At 41.5% G+C, this 16648-nt stretch overlaps 1 protein-coding gene across 1 annotated transcript in view; it reads right to left on the reverse strand.

Annotated features, from left to right (window-relative positions):
- Positions 1-16648, reverse strand: part of CNIH4 (cornichon family member 4) — a 94367-nt gene that overhangs the window by 37064 nt on the left and 40655 nt on the right. The window contains exons 2-3 of the mRNA XM_069233826.1: positions 13463-13531; positions 8818-8930 (exon numbers count right to left, since the gene is read on the reverse strand). Coding sequence (XP_069089927.1) covers positions 8818-8930; positions 13463-13531 — 182 coding nt within the window. The remainder of the gene's footprint in view (positions 1-8817; positions 8931-13462; positions 13532-16648) is intronic.

Raw genomic sequence — 16648 nt, forward strand, 5'->3', positions numbered from 1 at the left:
TTGCAGCTGCATTTGGCATCACAAATTATAACAGCCTTCTGAGAATGCCTGCATAGATGAATTTCTAAAGTTTCCCCTCACTAATGATGTTACCAAGAAGCTGTACAGCTTCTACTAACTTTCAATACCTGTGTTTGCACTGAGACGATCTAATCCTGGCCTAGGAATTTTGCATTATGCCATATTCTGATGAGACCTATATGCACACTTGGTAATAGAGGACATTCAGGGATGTAACAACTTCCTTTGTCCAGCAAAGGCTATCCTTTTTAAGAATCTGAGGATCCAATTATTCAACAGATTAAGAACTCCAAAACAATGGTTGCTGAATTACTCCACGAAATTACTGCATTTTTTTTTATTTTAACATGACTTTTTTTCATTTCTTCTTCAAGGGCACTCAATGTACCATAGACTTAGCTCCGAGGAATATAGAAGAAGTGCTTAGCTGATAACTCCTACAATAACTGGAAAATCTGGGGCATGAGGTCACGCACATAGAACAATATAGTTTATGGAGCCCGGCTAAAGATATGTTATGGAAACCAGGATGAGGTGCATGTACTTGGGATCAATACTGAACACCACAATAGGGTTTTACATATTTAAATTACACAATTACAATTTGAAGCACAAGGAGATAAATAGTTTTTTCCATAATCAAATGTAAGGTTGGGAACTGCTAAACATAGAATTTAAATTCAGATTTCCAGGATTGAATTGAGCAATTTTGCAGATATGGTTCCTATTTCTGAAGTTAGTGCTTCTGAATACTACTCTGCCCATTTTCATGACTACAATGTTAAACCCCCTTTGTCTTCGACAACCAACAAGAAGTGTGTTTTAGCCATCTAAAGTTGATATAAATTGTAAAATAGTGTATGGTAAATATAACTTGTAGAGTTTTATCCAGAATTCATGAAGTACTTTGTAAAATCTATGAGAAAATGAAGAGAAGGAAAGTCGAAGTCAGGTGAGGAATGCAAAATGCTGTCAGGAAATTACAATGCATAGAAAACTTCCAGCTCCTTTCTCTGCGTTGTGTCACTTTCAGCTTCAATTGGGTTATGTTCCAGGTGTCTGCACACCACACCATATTCCATACTTTCAAAAGAACAATGTACTGTGAAGAAATACATATATTAAAATTAGAAACCTGAAATGTAATTGATATGTATCCAGGCTCCTGAATGATTACTTTGAGGAGCACATTTGGCAGCAATAGCGGCTTTAGCACCTTTGAATGTCTAGATTCGTCAATATTGGACTACTCTGTTATCCTAACTGTTCAAGCTCTGTCAAGTTCGTTGGGAACAGTGACACAAATTAATCACATCATGCCTATTATTTTCCACTGGATTCAGCACAGGACTCTCACCTGGCCACTCCAGAACATTACCCTTTACGTTCCTTAGTCACTAAAGAGTAGCAGTGACTTGTGCTTTTGGTACTTTTCAACCTAAAAGTTTAACTTTCGTAACAGTTTCAGCGTTCTCGCATAGGGAAGAATGCTCTGGCCGGGGACTCCTCTGTACTATGATACATATACCCTGACAATGGCCTCAGTCCCTGCCAACGAGAAAAAAAAAAAAACATAATATGCCAATTTCATAAGCAAACTTAACAGAAGGGAAATGAGCTTGGATGATAGTATGTTGGGTTTAAAAAAAAAAAAAAAAACATTGACACTTTGCGTTCACACCAAATACTTCCATTTTAGATTTGTGTGGCTTCAAAACCTGCATACAGTGGTGACTTTGTTGACCAATGGTGTCGCCCTTGTTGCCACACAACAGTAAAGGCCAGATCTGTGCTGGTTGTAGGGGTGTGGCTCCTGGTAACATCTCTGATAGGTCTCCTTGTTCCATTACAAAGTACAAAGTGACAGCATGATCTAGGATGGATGCAGCAGATAACATACACCTACTTGTTTGTCTTGATCATGCTCCAAGGGCCATTCAATACACAATTTTGCCCCCGATTTAATCAGAAACATGCGCATCTCACCTCCTTAATGATCATGGTGGATTCTTTTCTTTGACATTCACTATCCAGCAGAGGTAAGTGGGAGAGAGTGCTGTATTAGCCCTGAAATTAAGTGAATCAGCACAATTTATCCCATAGTAGAAAGCTAATAACTTAGTCTGCGATTAGACAACTGTTACACATGCAATACATTTAGGATTGCTATTGCAGGGAGTGTAGACACTTATCCAACCAAGCTATTTTGGTTTTTACTTTTAATTATTTTTTTTCAGTTATAATTCTTAATGTTGCGGGTTAAGATGTAGCGAGAATTTGTAAAAAAAATCATTATATATATATATGTATGGAAAATGTCACTTACCCAGTGTACATCTGTTCGTGGCATGAGACGCTGCAGATTCACATGCTGTGCATATCCCGCCATCTAGTGTTGTGCTCGGAGTGTTACAAGTTGTTTTTCTTCGAAGAAGTCTTTTCGAGTCACGAGATCGAGGGACTCCTCCCCTTTCGGCTCCATTGCGCATGGGCGTCGACTCCATGTTAAATTGTTTTCCCCGCAGAGGGTGAGGTAGGAGTTGTGTATATAGTAATAGTGCCCATGCAATGGAGTAAGTATGTATGTACATAATGTGTCTAAAAGTGATATATATATTTACAAATTTACAAATGTACAAGTTTATTTTTATCAACTTATAACGGCTACAGGCTCCCGGGGAGGTGGGAGGGCTCATGTGAATCTGCAGCGTCTCATGCCACGAACAGATGTACACTGGGTAAGTGACATTTTCCGTTCAATGGCATGTGTAGCTGCAGATACACATGCTGTGCATAGACTAGTAAGCAGTTATCTCCCCAAAAGCGGTGGTCTAGCCTGTAGGAGTTGAAGTTGTTTGAAATAATGTTCGTAATATTGCCTGTCCTACTGTGGTTTGTTGTGTTGTTAACACATCCACACAGTAATGTTTAGTGAATGTGTGAGGCGTAGACCATGTGGCTGCCTTACAGATTTCTGTCATTGGTATATTTCCTAGAAAGGCCATGGTGGCGCCTTTCTTTCTAGTGGAGTGTGCCTTTGGTGTAATAGGCAGTTCTCGCTTTGTTTTAAAATAACAGGTTTGAATACACTTAACTATCCATCTGGCAATGCCTTGTTTGGATATTGGATTTCCTGCATGAGGTTTTTGAAAAGCTACAAACAATTGTTTTGTTTTGCGAAACTGTTTAGTTCTATCAATGTAATACATTAGTGCTCTTTTTTATGTCTGGTTCTGGAAAAAATACTGGGAGTTCCACCGTTTGATTTAAGTGGAACGGTGATATAACTTTTGGTAAAAATTTGGGATTTGTGCGTAGAACCACTTTATGTTTGTGTATTTGTATAAAGGGTTCCTGTATGGTAAATGCTTGTATTTCACTTCCTCTTCTAAGAGATGTGATAGCTATTAGGAAGGCTAATTTCCATGTTAAGTATTGCATCTCACAAGAGTGCATGGGTTCAAATGGTGGACCCATGAGTCGTGTTAATACAATATTGAGGTTCCACGAAGGAACTGGTGGTGTTCTTGGGGGAATGATCCTTTTTAGACCCTCCATAAATGCTTTTATGACTGGGATTCTAAATAGTGATGTTGAATGTGTAATTTGCAGATAGGCAGAAATTGCTGTGAGATGTATTTTAATGGATGAAAAAGCTAACAGACTTTTGTAAGTGTAGTAAGAAGCTTACAATGTTTTTCGTGGACGCGTGTAATGGTTGAATTTGATTATTATGACAGTAATAAACAAATCGTTTCCATTTATTTGCGTAGCAATGTCTTGTAGTAGGTTTCCTAGCCTGTTTGATGACCTCCCTACATTCTTGTGTAAGGTCTAGATGTCCAAATTCTAAGACTTCAGTAGCCAGATTGCTAGATTGAGCGATGCTGGATTCGGGTGCCTGATCTGTTGTTTGTGTTGAGTTAACAGATCTGGTCTGTTTGGTAGCTTGATGTGAGGCACTACTGACAGGTCTAGTAATGTTGTGTACCATGGTTGGCGTGCCCAAGTTGGTGCTACTAGTATTAATTTGAGTTTGTTTTGACTCAATTTGTTTACTAGATACGGAAGGAGTGGGAGAGGGGGAAAAGCATAAGCAAATATCCCTGACCAACTCATGCATAACGCATTGCCCTTGGAGTGAGGGTGTGGGTACCTGGATGCGAAGTTTTGGCATTTTGCGTTTTCTTTTGTTGCGAATAGGTCTATTTGCGGTGTTCCCCAGTTTTGGAAGTAGCTTTGTAGTATCTGGGGATGAATTTCCCATTCGTGGATCTGTTGGTGATCTCGACTGAGATTGTCGGCTAACTGGTTTTGAATTCCTGGGATGTATTGCGCTATTAGGCGAATGTGATTGTGAATCGCCCAATGCCAAATCTTTTGTGCTAAGAGACACAGCGGTGATGAGTGTGTCACTCCCTGTTTGTTTAGGTAATACATTGTTGTCATGTTGTCTGTTTTGACAAGAATGTGTTTGTGGGCTATTAGTGGTTGAAATGCTTTCAATGCTAGAAATACTGCTAGTAGTTCTAGTTGATTTATATGAAGTTGTTTTTGCTGAGTGTCCCATTGTCCCTGGATGCTGTGTTGGTTGAGGTGTGCTCCCCACCCTACCATGGAAGCATCTGTTGTGATCACGTATTGAGGCACTGGGTCTTGGAAAGGCCGCCCTTGGTTTAAATTTATAGGATTCCACCATTGAAGCGAGGTGTGTGTTTGGCGGTCTATTACATTAGATCTTGAAGTTGACCCTGTGCTTGTGTTCATTGTGTCGCTAGGCACTGCTGTAAGGGCCGCATGTGTAATCTTGCGTTTGGGACAATGGCTATGCATGAAGACATCATGCCTAGAAGTTTCATCACTAATTTTACTTGATATTGTTGGTTTGGGTACATGCTTTGTATTACGTTTTGGAATGCTTGTACCCTTTATGGACTTGGAGTGGCAATTCCTTTTTTTGTGTTGATTGTTGCTTTTAAGTATTGCTGTATTTGACATGGTTGTAAGTGTGATTTTAGGTAGTTTATTGAGAACCCTAGTTTGTGACGGGTTTTTATGACGTATTTTGTGTGTTGAAGACACTGTTTCTGAGTGCTGGTTTTTATTAACCAATCGTCTAGATACAGGAATACGTGTATGTGCGGTCTTCTGATATGTGCGGCTACTACTGCAAGGCATTTTGTAAATACCCTTGGTGCTGTTGTTATCCCGAATGGTAACACTTTGAATTGGTAATGTACTCCTTGGATTACAAACCTTAAGTATTTCCTGTGTGAAGGATGTATGGGTATATGGAAGTAAGCATCCTTGAGATCTAATGTTGACATGTAGTCTTGTTGTTTGAGCAAGGGGATCACGTCTTGAAGTGTTACCATGTGAAAGTGATCTGATTTGATGTAAAGATTTAGTGTTCTGAGATCTAAGATGGGTCTCAGAGTTTTGTCCTTTTTTGGTATTAGAAAATACAGGGAATAAACACCTGTTCCTTTCTGATGGTTGGGTACCAGTTCTATTGCCTATTTCTGTAACAACGCTTGGACTTCTAGATGTAATAGATCCAAGTGCTGTTTGGACATGTTGTGTGTTCTTGGAGGCACATTTGATGGTAATTGTAGGAATTCTATGCAATAACCATGTTGGATAATGGCTAGGACCCACGAGTCTGTAGTTATTTCTTCCCAATTTTTGTAATAATCTGTGAGTCTCCCCCCCACTGGTGTTATGTGTTGTGGATTTGTGACATTGAAGTCACTGTTTAGTTTGTGGGGTCTTTGGGCTTTGGAATTTCCCTCTGGTTTTAGGGAACTGTCCACCTCTATATTGTCCCCGAAAGCCTTCTCTTTGATACTGGCCCTGGTATGTGGGTCTGGCCTGTGAGGTTGAGAGTTCTGTGCTTTGGGCTCGAAACCCCCCTCTAAAGTGTGGCTTCCTAAAGGTGCCTCTGCTCTGTGGGGAGTAGAGCGCACCCATGGCTTTGGCCGTGTCAGTATCCTTCTTTAGCTTCTCTATAGCTGTATCCACCTCCGGCCCAAACAACTGTTGTCCAATAAAAGGCATATTAAGCACAGCCTGCTGGATCTCTGGCTTAAATCCGGAGGTGCATAGCCATGCGTGTCTCCGAATAGTGACCGATGTGTTTACAGTTCTGGCGGCTGTGTCCTCTGCGTCCATTGCCGATCGTATCTGGTTGTTGGAGACACCTTGGCCCTCCTCCACCACTTGCTGTGCACGCTTTTGAAACTCCTTGGGAAGATGTCCAATAAAATGCTGCATTTCATCCCAATGAGCCCTGTCATATCTTGCCAATAAAGCCTGTGAATTGGCAATGCACCATTGATTGGCTGCCTGTGCTGCAACTCTTCTCCCCGCTGCATCAAACTTTCGACTTTCTTTGTCGGGTGGTGGTGCATCCCCAGAAGTCTGTGAGTTTGCCCTTTTGCGGGCTGCGCCTACTACCACCGAGTCAGGTGTTAGTTGTTGCGTGATGTACACAGGGTCCGTAGGGGGAGGCTTGTACTTCTTTTCCACCCTAAGTGTAATGGCTCTGCATTTGATGGGGTCTTGAAACACTTGTTCTGCGTGTTTTAACATCCCTGGTAACATCGGCAGACTCTGGTACTGGCTGTGTGTTGATGACAAAGTATTGAATAAAAAGTCATCCTCAATAGGTTCAGCATGCAGTGCTACATTGTGAAAAGTAGCTGCTCTGGACACCACCTGCATGTAAGCAGTACTGTCTTCTGGTGGTGATGGTCTTGCGGGGTAGCAATCTGGACTATTGTCAGATACTGGTGCATCGTATAGATCCCATGCATCTGAGTCATCCTGGCTCATTCCTGTGTGAGTTGGAGATTGCATCATTGGGGGTGTTGCAATTGGTGACAGTTGCAGTGAGTGCTGTGGCGATGGTTGTGGCGAAAAACGTGGTGGAGTTTTTTCTTTAGCCACTTTTGCTTTTGGCTGTTTATCTGTTTTTTGGAAAGCAAGTTTCCTTTTCATTTTAATAGGGGGAAGAGTTCTTATTTTCCCTGTGTCTTTCTGAATATGGAGCCTTCTTTGTGTATAGTCTGGCGCTCCTAGCTCTAATTCTTGTCCAAATTTATGGCCTAGAAGTTGTGATGAAAGCCCTTGTTCTTCGGAATAGGAGCTCTGTTTCTTCACCAAAACGTTTTCCGCAGTTTTTTTCAGCTCCGAAGCCACTTTTTTTCGGTTTCGGGGTGCCGATCTCTCGGTGCCGACTTTGGTCAGAGCCTGAATCTCGGTGTCGAGTTTGGTCGGAGCCAGTATCTCGGTGCCGAGTATACTCTGTGCCGGTATCTCGACCGGAGTCGGATGTCTTCCACACATGTGTGCCCTTTTTCGGTGCCGATGGTTGGTCACCGTGCTTACGGGTTAAGCCATGGCCTGCCGGCGGTGGCATCCCCTGGGCTTTCATTATTTTGGTGTGAGTTTTGGCCGGGCAGTTTTACTCACAGTTTTCGCCGGCTGCTCACTTTCGGCCTCGTCTGAGTCCGAATCCGGAATGGAGAAAGTCTCCTCTTCTTCGACGTCGTGGTTTCCTGATGGCGTCGACGCCATTTGAAGCCTTCAAGCTCTCCGGTCCCGTAGCGTCTTTTTCAACCGACAGGCCTCGCAGGTATCCTCTTTGTGTACGGGGGACAAACACAAATTACAGACCAAATGCTGGTCTGTGTAAGGATACTTATTGTGGCATTCGGGGCAGAAGTGGAATGGGGTTCCATGAGCCTTGAAGACGCATGCGGTCGGGCCAACCAGGCCCCGCCGGGGAATGGAAGCCCCGAAGGGCTACCGGAGCTCTTCTTTTATTCGGTGTCGATCTGCTATAACTAACCCGATACCGAACGCAAACAATACCGTTGAGTTTTCCGAGATTTAACTAACTTTCCGAACCGAAACACTGAGTGAAGAGGAACACGTCCGAACCCGATGGCGGAAAGAAAACAATCTAACATGGAGTCGACGCTCATGCGCAATGGAGCCGAAAGGGGAGGAGTCCCTCGATCTTGTGACTCGAAAAGACTTATTCTAAGAAAAACAACTTGTAACACTCCGAGCCCAACACTAGATGGCGGGATATGCACAGCATGTGTATCTGCAGCTACACATGCCATCGAACATATATATATGTTTTAATGTGTTTTGACTTCAGGCTATAGCTATAGGTCAACAGATGGTGAGCACTTTAAAAGACTATTTAGACTTTCTAGAAACAGTGAATATATACACCAACATCAAGGTGTGGAAGTAGTAGATCACATTAGAAAAGTGGTTCCCAAACTTTCGACTTCTGTGGACCCCCATTTTATCATCTGGAATCTGGGGCCCCACACTGGATAATTATTGGAATCCGGGGACCCCCCCCCAATGAGTCATTACTGAAAGCATGGGAACCTAATCGGTTAATATCATTTCATTTTCTAAGCTGTCGCGGACGCTCTGAGGAAGCTTCGCTGACCCGCAGAGGTCCCCGGACCACAGGTTGGGAACCACTGCATTAGAGGCAAGCATGAAGTATCAGAACAAGGATATTTTCTCAATATTCTCTGAAATGTCTTGTTACCATCACACTCTTTGAATATCTGGTTGGACAAACTAATGAGTAAATAAAAACGTTTTGCTGTATTTCTAAATGCAGTATTTAAGCATGATATGGGACTCATATTAGATATTCCCATCTGGCATAAAATGTATATGCAAGCAGAAATAAAGGCCATAATAGCAAGACCGAACAAAGGCTTCCATAGCTATAAGCGAGAAACGCTTGACTGCACTTACCTATATATATTCCATGTGGCTACAGGCAAGTTCAAAAGGAAGATGAACCAGTGCAACGAAATCAGCATTAACACTGTGACAGATGTGTGCCCAATTAATTCCGGGAGCACCCACTGCAAGATAAAAAGACCTCATCATTACAATAACCTCTGTGGAAAGAGAAAGTTTACCTGCTGAAGGCACAGCTGACTTCCGGGTCATAAAATGAACTACAACAGCATTTATTCTTTAATCTTACATTATATCATCACATGGCCAAAAGGATATGGTGCATATATTCAATACAATTACCCTATGACTTAGGTTCATATTTTTAAGAAAGGACAGGACACTCTCTGCAACACTGTTACATTACAAGCAAGTGGTGGCTTTCTCTGACAAGAACCAAATAAGGTTTTATGAAACACTTTCTTTTAATCTCGGACCTATTTTTGGAATGCCGAGCTCCACAACAGTAATAACTAAAGTTTACAGCATAAAATTACAATGGTAATTATAAGGCTACTGATAATGCACAATCTAAAATATTCCTGTAAAGGATATCCATCCCTATATCTCTTTCAATTAACTCGAGTGCAGATTTCATTAGCAAAGAAAATATGTAAATACATCCGCACTAAGGGATTAGGAAAAGTTTGTTTTTGTTGCTGGTTGAAGATTTCATTTTGGGAACACATGGCTATAGTGGGACTGCCTTTCACCTTTATCATGTTAATACATTTTTTGTTTCAGTATTTGTACACCCTTCTGCATTTGATACTATTCACACTGACATACAAAAAAACTCTTCAATTTTATTCCAGTTTGTGATTATTACTGTCACTGAGCAGAGTCTATCGACACTATATAGAGATCACCTAAAAAGTGAATTCTCCAATTTATAAGGGGCCACATACTTCCCACAATGGAGAGAGGCTTGCCTTGGTCATGCTTGTAGACTGAACACAGCCACTTGCCTCAAATGTGAAATGATAATTTCATAGGAGTACTGATCCTGCAAGAAAGAGGGGAGGTAGAGTTCACTATACTCAAGTGCATGGCAAGAATTCGGTCATCAGCGGCTGCTTGGTTTGTAACCATGTTTTCAAAAGGAAAATAGTCCCCTTGTCTGGAGAAGAGAATGCCACACTATTAGAGTTGAGATCTAAGCTGCTAGACTATCCTCACTTGACCACACTTCCTCATAATCACCACTTAAACCAAACAATATGTTAGGTTAGGGGAGAACGAAACCAGTAAAAAGAGCTGTTCAAACCACTGGCAGGCTAAAGAGTAGCTTATGTATGAAACTTAGTCACTAGAATGCAATGGACGTCGGGGTTTGCAACGTCTGTCCCAGGGAATTGTCTTACTTAGTGTTAAGGAATACATATACAGGAGACAATGGATTTGAGTTGCTTTCAGCCATCCTAGGGACCACCGCTGTCATAGAGGAAACAAATAGTACCACTGAAGACCAAACATGCCTACTACTGGTACCATGGCACCAATTGCACACTTCAACTCAAGAAAAGTCCAATATAATTATTTGGAGAACTTATTCTCACAAAAGATTGGAATCCTTGAAACAAAGTGGGAACTGAGGAGCACGACCATAATGGATTACAATGGCAGAACTAATACTGGCTCTATTTTATTCCTGGAGTGAAGCACTTCCATCACAGTTCTCAGCCAAAATAGGATTTAAATGATTCTTGATGGTATAGTTCAACTGAGGAAGATCTGTCAGATGAATAATGCACAACAGGGACAATACAGGTTTAAATGGGCTGAACTAAACAAGAAAGCCAACAGACTATGAAAAATGCTATTTTCTGAAGCCTTCCTCCTTGTATTATCCTAGTGCCTAGACAGAGGGACTATAGCATCTCCGATGATGTCTACTTCGTGAACCCATCAGACTATTTCTTCCTTCAATGTTCTAAAAATGTGTCACTGAAGAAGGTGTAAACAGAAAGTACTGCTTGTTGAGAAATCGATTAAAGAGCATTTGCATAGAGACCCCCATAGAAGAAGATATAAAAATAGTAAGACAAACTCAATTGAGAAGAAAGAAAATACTTTATACTCATATTCCCTGAAGAAAAACAAGTACTGGGCCCAAGCAGAGAGTCAACAGCTAGGAACATTGGCCTCAAAAATGCACTAATGACAGATCGACAGGGTGGGCACCCGAGATCACCCTTTGCAATACTGTAAGACACTGCAGCCTTATGGCACTACCATCTGGAAGGATATGAAGCCTCAACTGGTCAGCAAGAGTGCTACCACTTCAGTTTTTTTTTTTTAAACACATCTTTTAACTGAGGTTTTTTTTTTTCCAAAACTGCTGCACAACATGGTACAAGTACATATGTTCAGTGGTGGTGGTACATACATTGAGAAAAAATAAATTTGAGAACGTTGCAGCCCCAGGCAAACTAAGATATCTCTTCATCAGGTGTCATGCAGGCTAACAAGGAGAGGTGGGCCAAGCCAGACCTAGCACATTGGGCTGGGGAAGGGAGGGCTCAGAAAATGTCAAATGGGGAGCGGGGGAGGAAGGTGGAGGGGCTTCAGGGTTGAGCCTGGGAGTGAAGGAGGAGCACCCTCGAAATGGTGGGGGTCAATCATCCCCGTGCCTGATAAATAGTGGCCTACCAACCAGTAAGATAGCCACTGTAATTGGGCTGCCAAATAGTAATGCTTCAAGTTAGGTGCCCCAAGCATCCTGCTCCGGAGGGAGCTGGAGCTCCACAATAGTCACCTGCCTGCATTACCCATGCCAGAAGAGATCACCCAGTTGGGTTCCTGTGGTACATCATAATCCCCAAATAACGGACAGTGGCAGGCTCCTAGTAAATTACTTCCAGTCCTTGCACCAGTGGGAATTAATCAGACTTATCCCAGCAAACTATTAGCCCCGCTAACCAGCCGAAGTCGGCTACCAAAAAGGCAACCACAGAAATGTCGGTGTCCATTACTTGCAAATATAGCAGGACATCATCCGTATTTAGGAGGTCACATGGGTCCTGTCATGCACGGCAATGGCCTAGCCCAGTCCCTCCACCCTTGCCCGGGAGGCCAATGGCCAACCACTTCATCTTTTAAAACCAGTTTTAAAGGATTTCATTCTGGGGTACTGCACTATTGAATGGCTATTGAATGGATAGTTCGAGAAAGAGCACATCATGAGAGAAAACGTTTTTTTTTTCCTACTGCAAATCTTTGTAAGGAAAGTTATCCTCTGGACATTAACTCCAATAGCATTTAGGGCATATTGAGTGTCTGATACAAATGCAGCAATAGTACCACGTAGAGTGAAACCTTCAGGATGCTGACATGCAGTGTGCACCACTTAGTTCCATGGATCATTTACCACATATGGATACACACGCTAAGCACACTGGAAGGAAAACAAACCTGATAATCGTTCAACCACGAGTTGCAACAGTAACTCTTTTGAAATGGACAGAGAACACAGTTGACAGCTACTTGTAGAAAGGAGAAAGACAGTAAAACAGGTTATCATTTACAGACAGTTTATGAAGAGTATATGGGGATTTTATATAATTAGATTTTCTTCATTGGGATTTTGTACTTTTGTAAAAGGCCTAATATGCACTGCACAAATATGCTAAATAACATTAATAAACAACCAATGCACATACTATGCTATTTACATGATGTGCGCTACTATTGTCCTTAATCAATCCAATTGTGGCTGCATGATGAGATGAGCGTTAAACAAGAGTCCCAAAAGGGTTCTGTATTCAGTTCTGCTGAAATCAGATTTCTACTTTCCATTGCAAAGGTATGCTTTTTGTGCTGACCAGATATACTAGCCTTCTCTTTTTGCTACAATTAAATTGGAGTTTCAGACTGTAAATAATGAAGATAGTACAAGTGCATTTTCTGAAACCGAACAGATTCTTTAGCAGTCTCCTCTCGCCTCTGGTGAAAGCTCGTTTAGCTCTTCATGGGGTGAATAATCTTAAGTGTTTTCTTACCAAGAGATATTCCACCAAATTGCCCAATTCGCAGGCCTACAGAAAGTCTACATTTCTGCATCTTTAATGCTCACCAAGTGTACCTGCTCTGATGCAGCCCACTCTCCTTCAATCTAGTTAGGCAGCTTGCATATCCATACCCCAGGTTTTTGAATGATGACACTAGTTCTCTCTAGACGTGCAGCATACATGCCAATGTAATAAATAAGATACACATTGCTTTCAGAACATAAAAAAGAAAACTGGGTAAACCTAGTTCAACGTTATCTAAGAGGCTCAAGGTGAAACGCCCAAACCTGTCGCATAAGTAGAACAGTCTGTTGCATCCTACCCTTAGCCACCTCACACAACTGTATGAAGGAGGGAAAGAGTGCACCTGCAACGTTAAAAAAAAAAAAAAAAAAAAACTGTACTTCATGCGCTTCCTACACCCACTAACCTTAAATATGGCAAGATGTTTTGGGAGAGGCACTGAAGTACACAATAGTTACTAGCGGGGGGAACATGGGACTGCTTGACAGATGTTTGCAAAAAGTAATCTTTAAGCATCCCCATTCCAATGCTGACTCAGAAAACCAGTGTCACATAAATCACACACAGTTGTTGTCTTCTACCCGCTGCAAGCGCTTTTGAGACCAAAGCCAATAGTGCCTTACCTTGTTTAATTTCGAGCAGCATGATCTGGCGTTAATGTAGTCGCATTCTAAATCCGACAGAGTTATTATCTGAGGTCCAAGATAAGGAGAATGCATATCTGCAATGTCTGAGCGCAGGTCAGAAATTTGGCACTTTGTGTTTGCCAAACACTGATAGCATATTACAAAGAAAACCCTGCAGGCTCTATGTGTTCTTCAAGTTATATGTGCTAGGATTTACTCTTCCTAGTATTCACGCTGCCACACAGATGCATGTTTCACTGAATGCCTGTTTCAATTAAATGAATGCTCCAAATCTGCAAGTGACCAAGTTTACATAAGCGTAATATTAGAAGTAATTAGGAATCTAACAAGGGTGCCAAGCTTGAGACCAAAAACCGAATTACATGGTTCAAAACAGTCTCTCGTACTCGACCAATGGTTTGTTGAGGTCTAAATTATTATTTGAATTTGGTAAACCAGAGCTTACTGAAAGGCAAAGCTATCACACTAAAAAGATAATTCGGCAATATAAGACGTTTTTAAAATGTTAATTATTGCAGCACCATTAGCATTTCCTAGGCACACATTATTACATTAAATGTTGTCACTTATTTGTAAAATATTGAGTTTTCGTTCCAGTTGAACGCACTGGCTTAACTTTTAAATGTAAAGATTTCTAGTTTCATTTTCGAGAAAACAATACACTTTTCAATCATGATCTTAAATGTTACATGGAAAGCGTCATACTGGTCTTGTTCCATAAATACAGGTGTAAAGAAGTTCTACAACAGTATCTGCTCTTACGCACCCTGTACATTGAGCAATAAAGACACGTGAATAAAGAGAAGCAGAGAGAACCCGAAACAAACATTAGTAATACCCAAAAGGTCTGGCTTTAATATGCCTCCTGCAATGACACAGGCACACCACTCACCCTGCACTCACACACATTCTCCTCACCCTGCACTCACGCAGACACTCCACTCACAATATTGTGTCTTGAGATAAAAAAGTAATGTGCTCAATTTCTTGTCATTCAACCTATCCAAGCCGGTAATGCTTAACTTCCCCATGTAACCCGATTGTTGCAATAGTACAGACGCGGCCTTTCATCTTTCTCAAGTCAATAAAATGAATACAGTTAAATTTGGCAACTATTACATATTTTATGTCAGAGCTGAGACACTCAGGATAGTACTACTGTACAAAAGCACAAGATATTTCTATTTACAAGCAAGCCCCGGGGAGGGCACACATTTCACGGTTACATCCTGGGGCCTCTGATGTAGTTCTGCAGATGAGACGGGAAGAGGTGACCCTCTACTGGTTCAAAAGAGAAGCCACAGGCCCTAAGGGTGCATCACATTATAGCTGACCACACAGCTTAGCGGGTTCATGCCCCTTCTGCACAGCTCCGAGTACGGTGCGATGGCTTCGGCTTCACACTCGACTGCATGATCAGCCTGTTTTCTTTCCCAAATTAAACAAGCATTTGCAATGCAATGGATCACGCATTTGCTTGAGTAAGAGCAACTGGCACTGTAAATTCATAACTGGACATTTCTTGCCACATAAATTGGTCCACCCTGCCTCATAATTTGTTCCTAAACAAAATGACAGAAGACAGTTATGGAGGAGTAACGAGAAAAATAAACCAGGAGGGTCACCCAAACATAGCAAGAGTGTTCAAACAGCCATATTGTAATAAGGATCTCAAGTTGGCCTGATTCATGGTCCTAACTGCAATAAGGAGAGATTAATAAAACATATACAATTACTTTATAAACCCAATAAAATCTTTTATCAGAAATAACATTTTGGCATTGAACTGTAATGCTCAGAACAGCCCCCAGAGGAAACCACAATGAAAATAGCATTTCAAAGAAACATGGTCACATAACCATATAGTTAGCCCCTAAAAAGCTTAACCACATGAAAAGGAAATGACCGAAAGTAATGTACTGTGACCATATATTTAGCCCCTAGAAGGCGTAGTGCATTACACATTTTCAGGGCTAACAGGTCAACTGCAATGATATTACAAACAAGACCATTAAGATGCAAACTACTCAGCTGAAAAAAAATAAAAGTTCCAACTTTGAGAGAGGTTAGTAAGATACTGAATGGTGGGAGGTATTATTATTTTGGGGTCCCAACTAACATAGTATGGGGACCCAGAGATGATCTAGACAGAAAGAGCGGGTTATGGTGGACGTTTTGAAGGTGGTCCCATTGTCCTAGGACTACCACAGACTGAGTTATGAGCAAAAACTTTTTTTTAGTAGAATGCCCTGCATATCATTATGGGATGACAGAGTGCAGCGGCCATTGTAGTATTTTGACTGTAATGCTCAGAACAGTCCCTAGAGGACACAACAATAAAAATAGTATTCGTATAAAACATGGTCACATAACCATATAGTTAGCCCATAGAGAGCATAACCACATGAAAATAGAATGGCAAAAGGTAATGCAATGCAACTATATATTTAGCCTCTAGAAGGTGTAGTGCCTTAAACATTTTTAGGCCTAGCAGGCCTACTGCGATACTAAGTCCCTTAGAACACAAACTACTGCCAGCTGTAAAACAAAAGTTCCAGCCATAAGAGAGCTTAAAAGACAAAACAAAAAAATAAAAACATTGACTAGTGGGAGGGGTTATAAATTATTTTTTTGTGGTCTCCGTTAACCTAGTGTGGGGACCCAGCAATCACCTAAACAGAAAAAATGTGTCATGCTGAAAGTTTTGGTGGTGGTCCCATTGTCCTAGGACCACCACAAGCTGAGTTATGGGCAAACATGTTCTGGAAAAGACTACTTGGAAAGCATTATGGGGTGAGTTTTCCTGAGTGCAGTGAATATTGGATCGGCTCGCCAACTGTGGCTGGAGAGCTGCGTTGCAGATTTCTGTGTTTTTCAGTAAAGCATTACAAGTGTTTTTGGGAAAGCTATGGAGCGCAAAGGGGAGTGACAAAAGAAATTACTCTAATTAGGTAACCGGGTGAACAATGTGTCCAGCGCTCCAATACTGCCAATGGAGTTAGTGCTGTGAGCGCCATGGTTGCAAGAAGGGGGAGAGACAAAAGTAACAAGCATTTGCAATGTAATGGGTCTCACATTTTCCTACATAGAGCTATTGACATTGTAAATTCATAACAGGACTTTCCTTGCCACATAAATTGGTCAACCCTTGTAGGAAAGTGC

Source organism: Pleurodeles waltl, chromosome 5, assembly GCF_031143425.1.
Source record: "Pleurodeles waltl isolate 20211129_DDA chromosome 5, aPleWal1.hap1.20221129, whole genome shotgun sequence".
NCBI classification, from domain to species: domain Eukaryota; kingdom Metazoa; phylum Chordata; class Amphibia; order Caudata; family Salamandridae; genus Pleurodeles; species Pleurodeles waltl.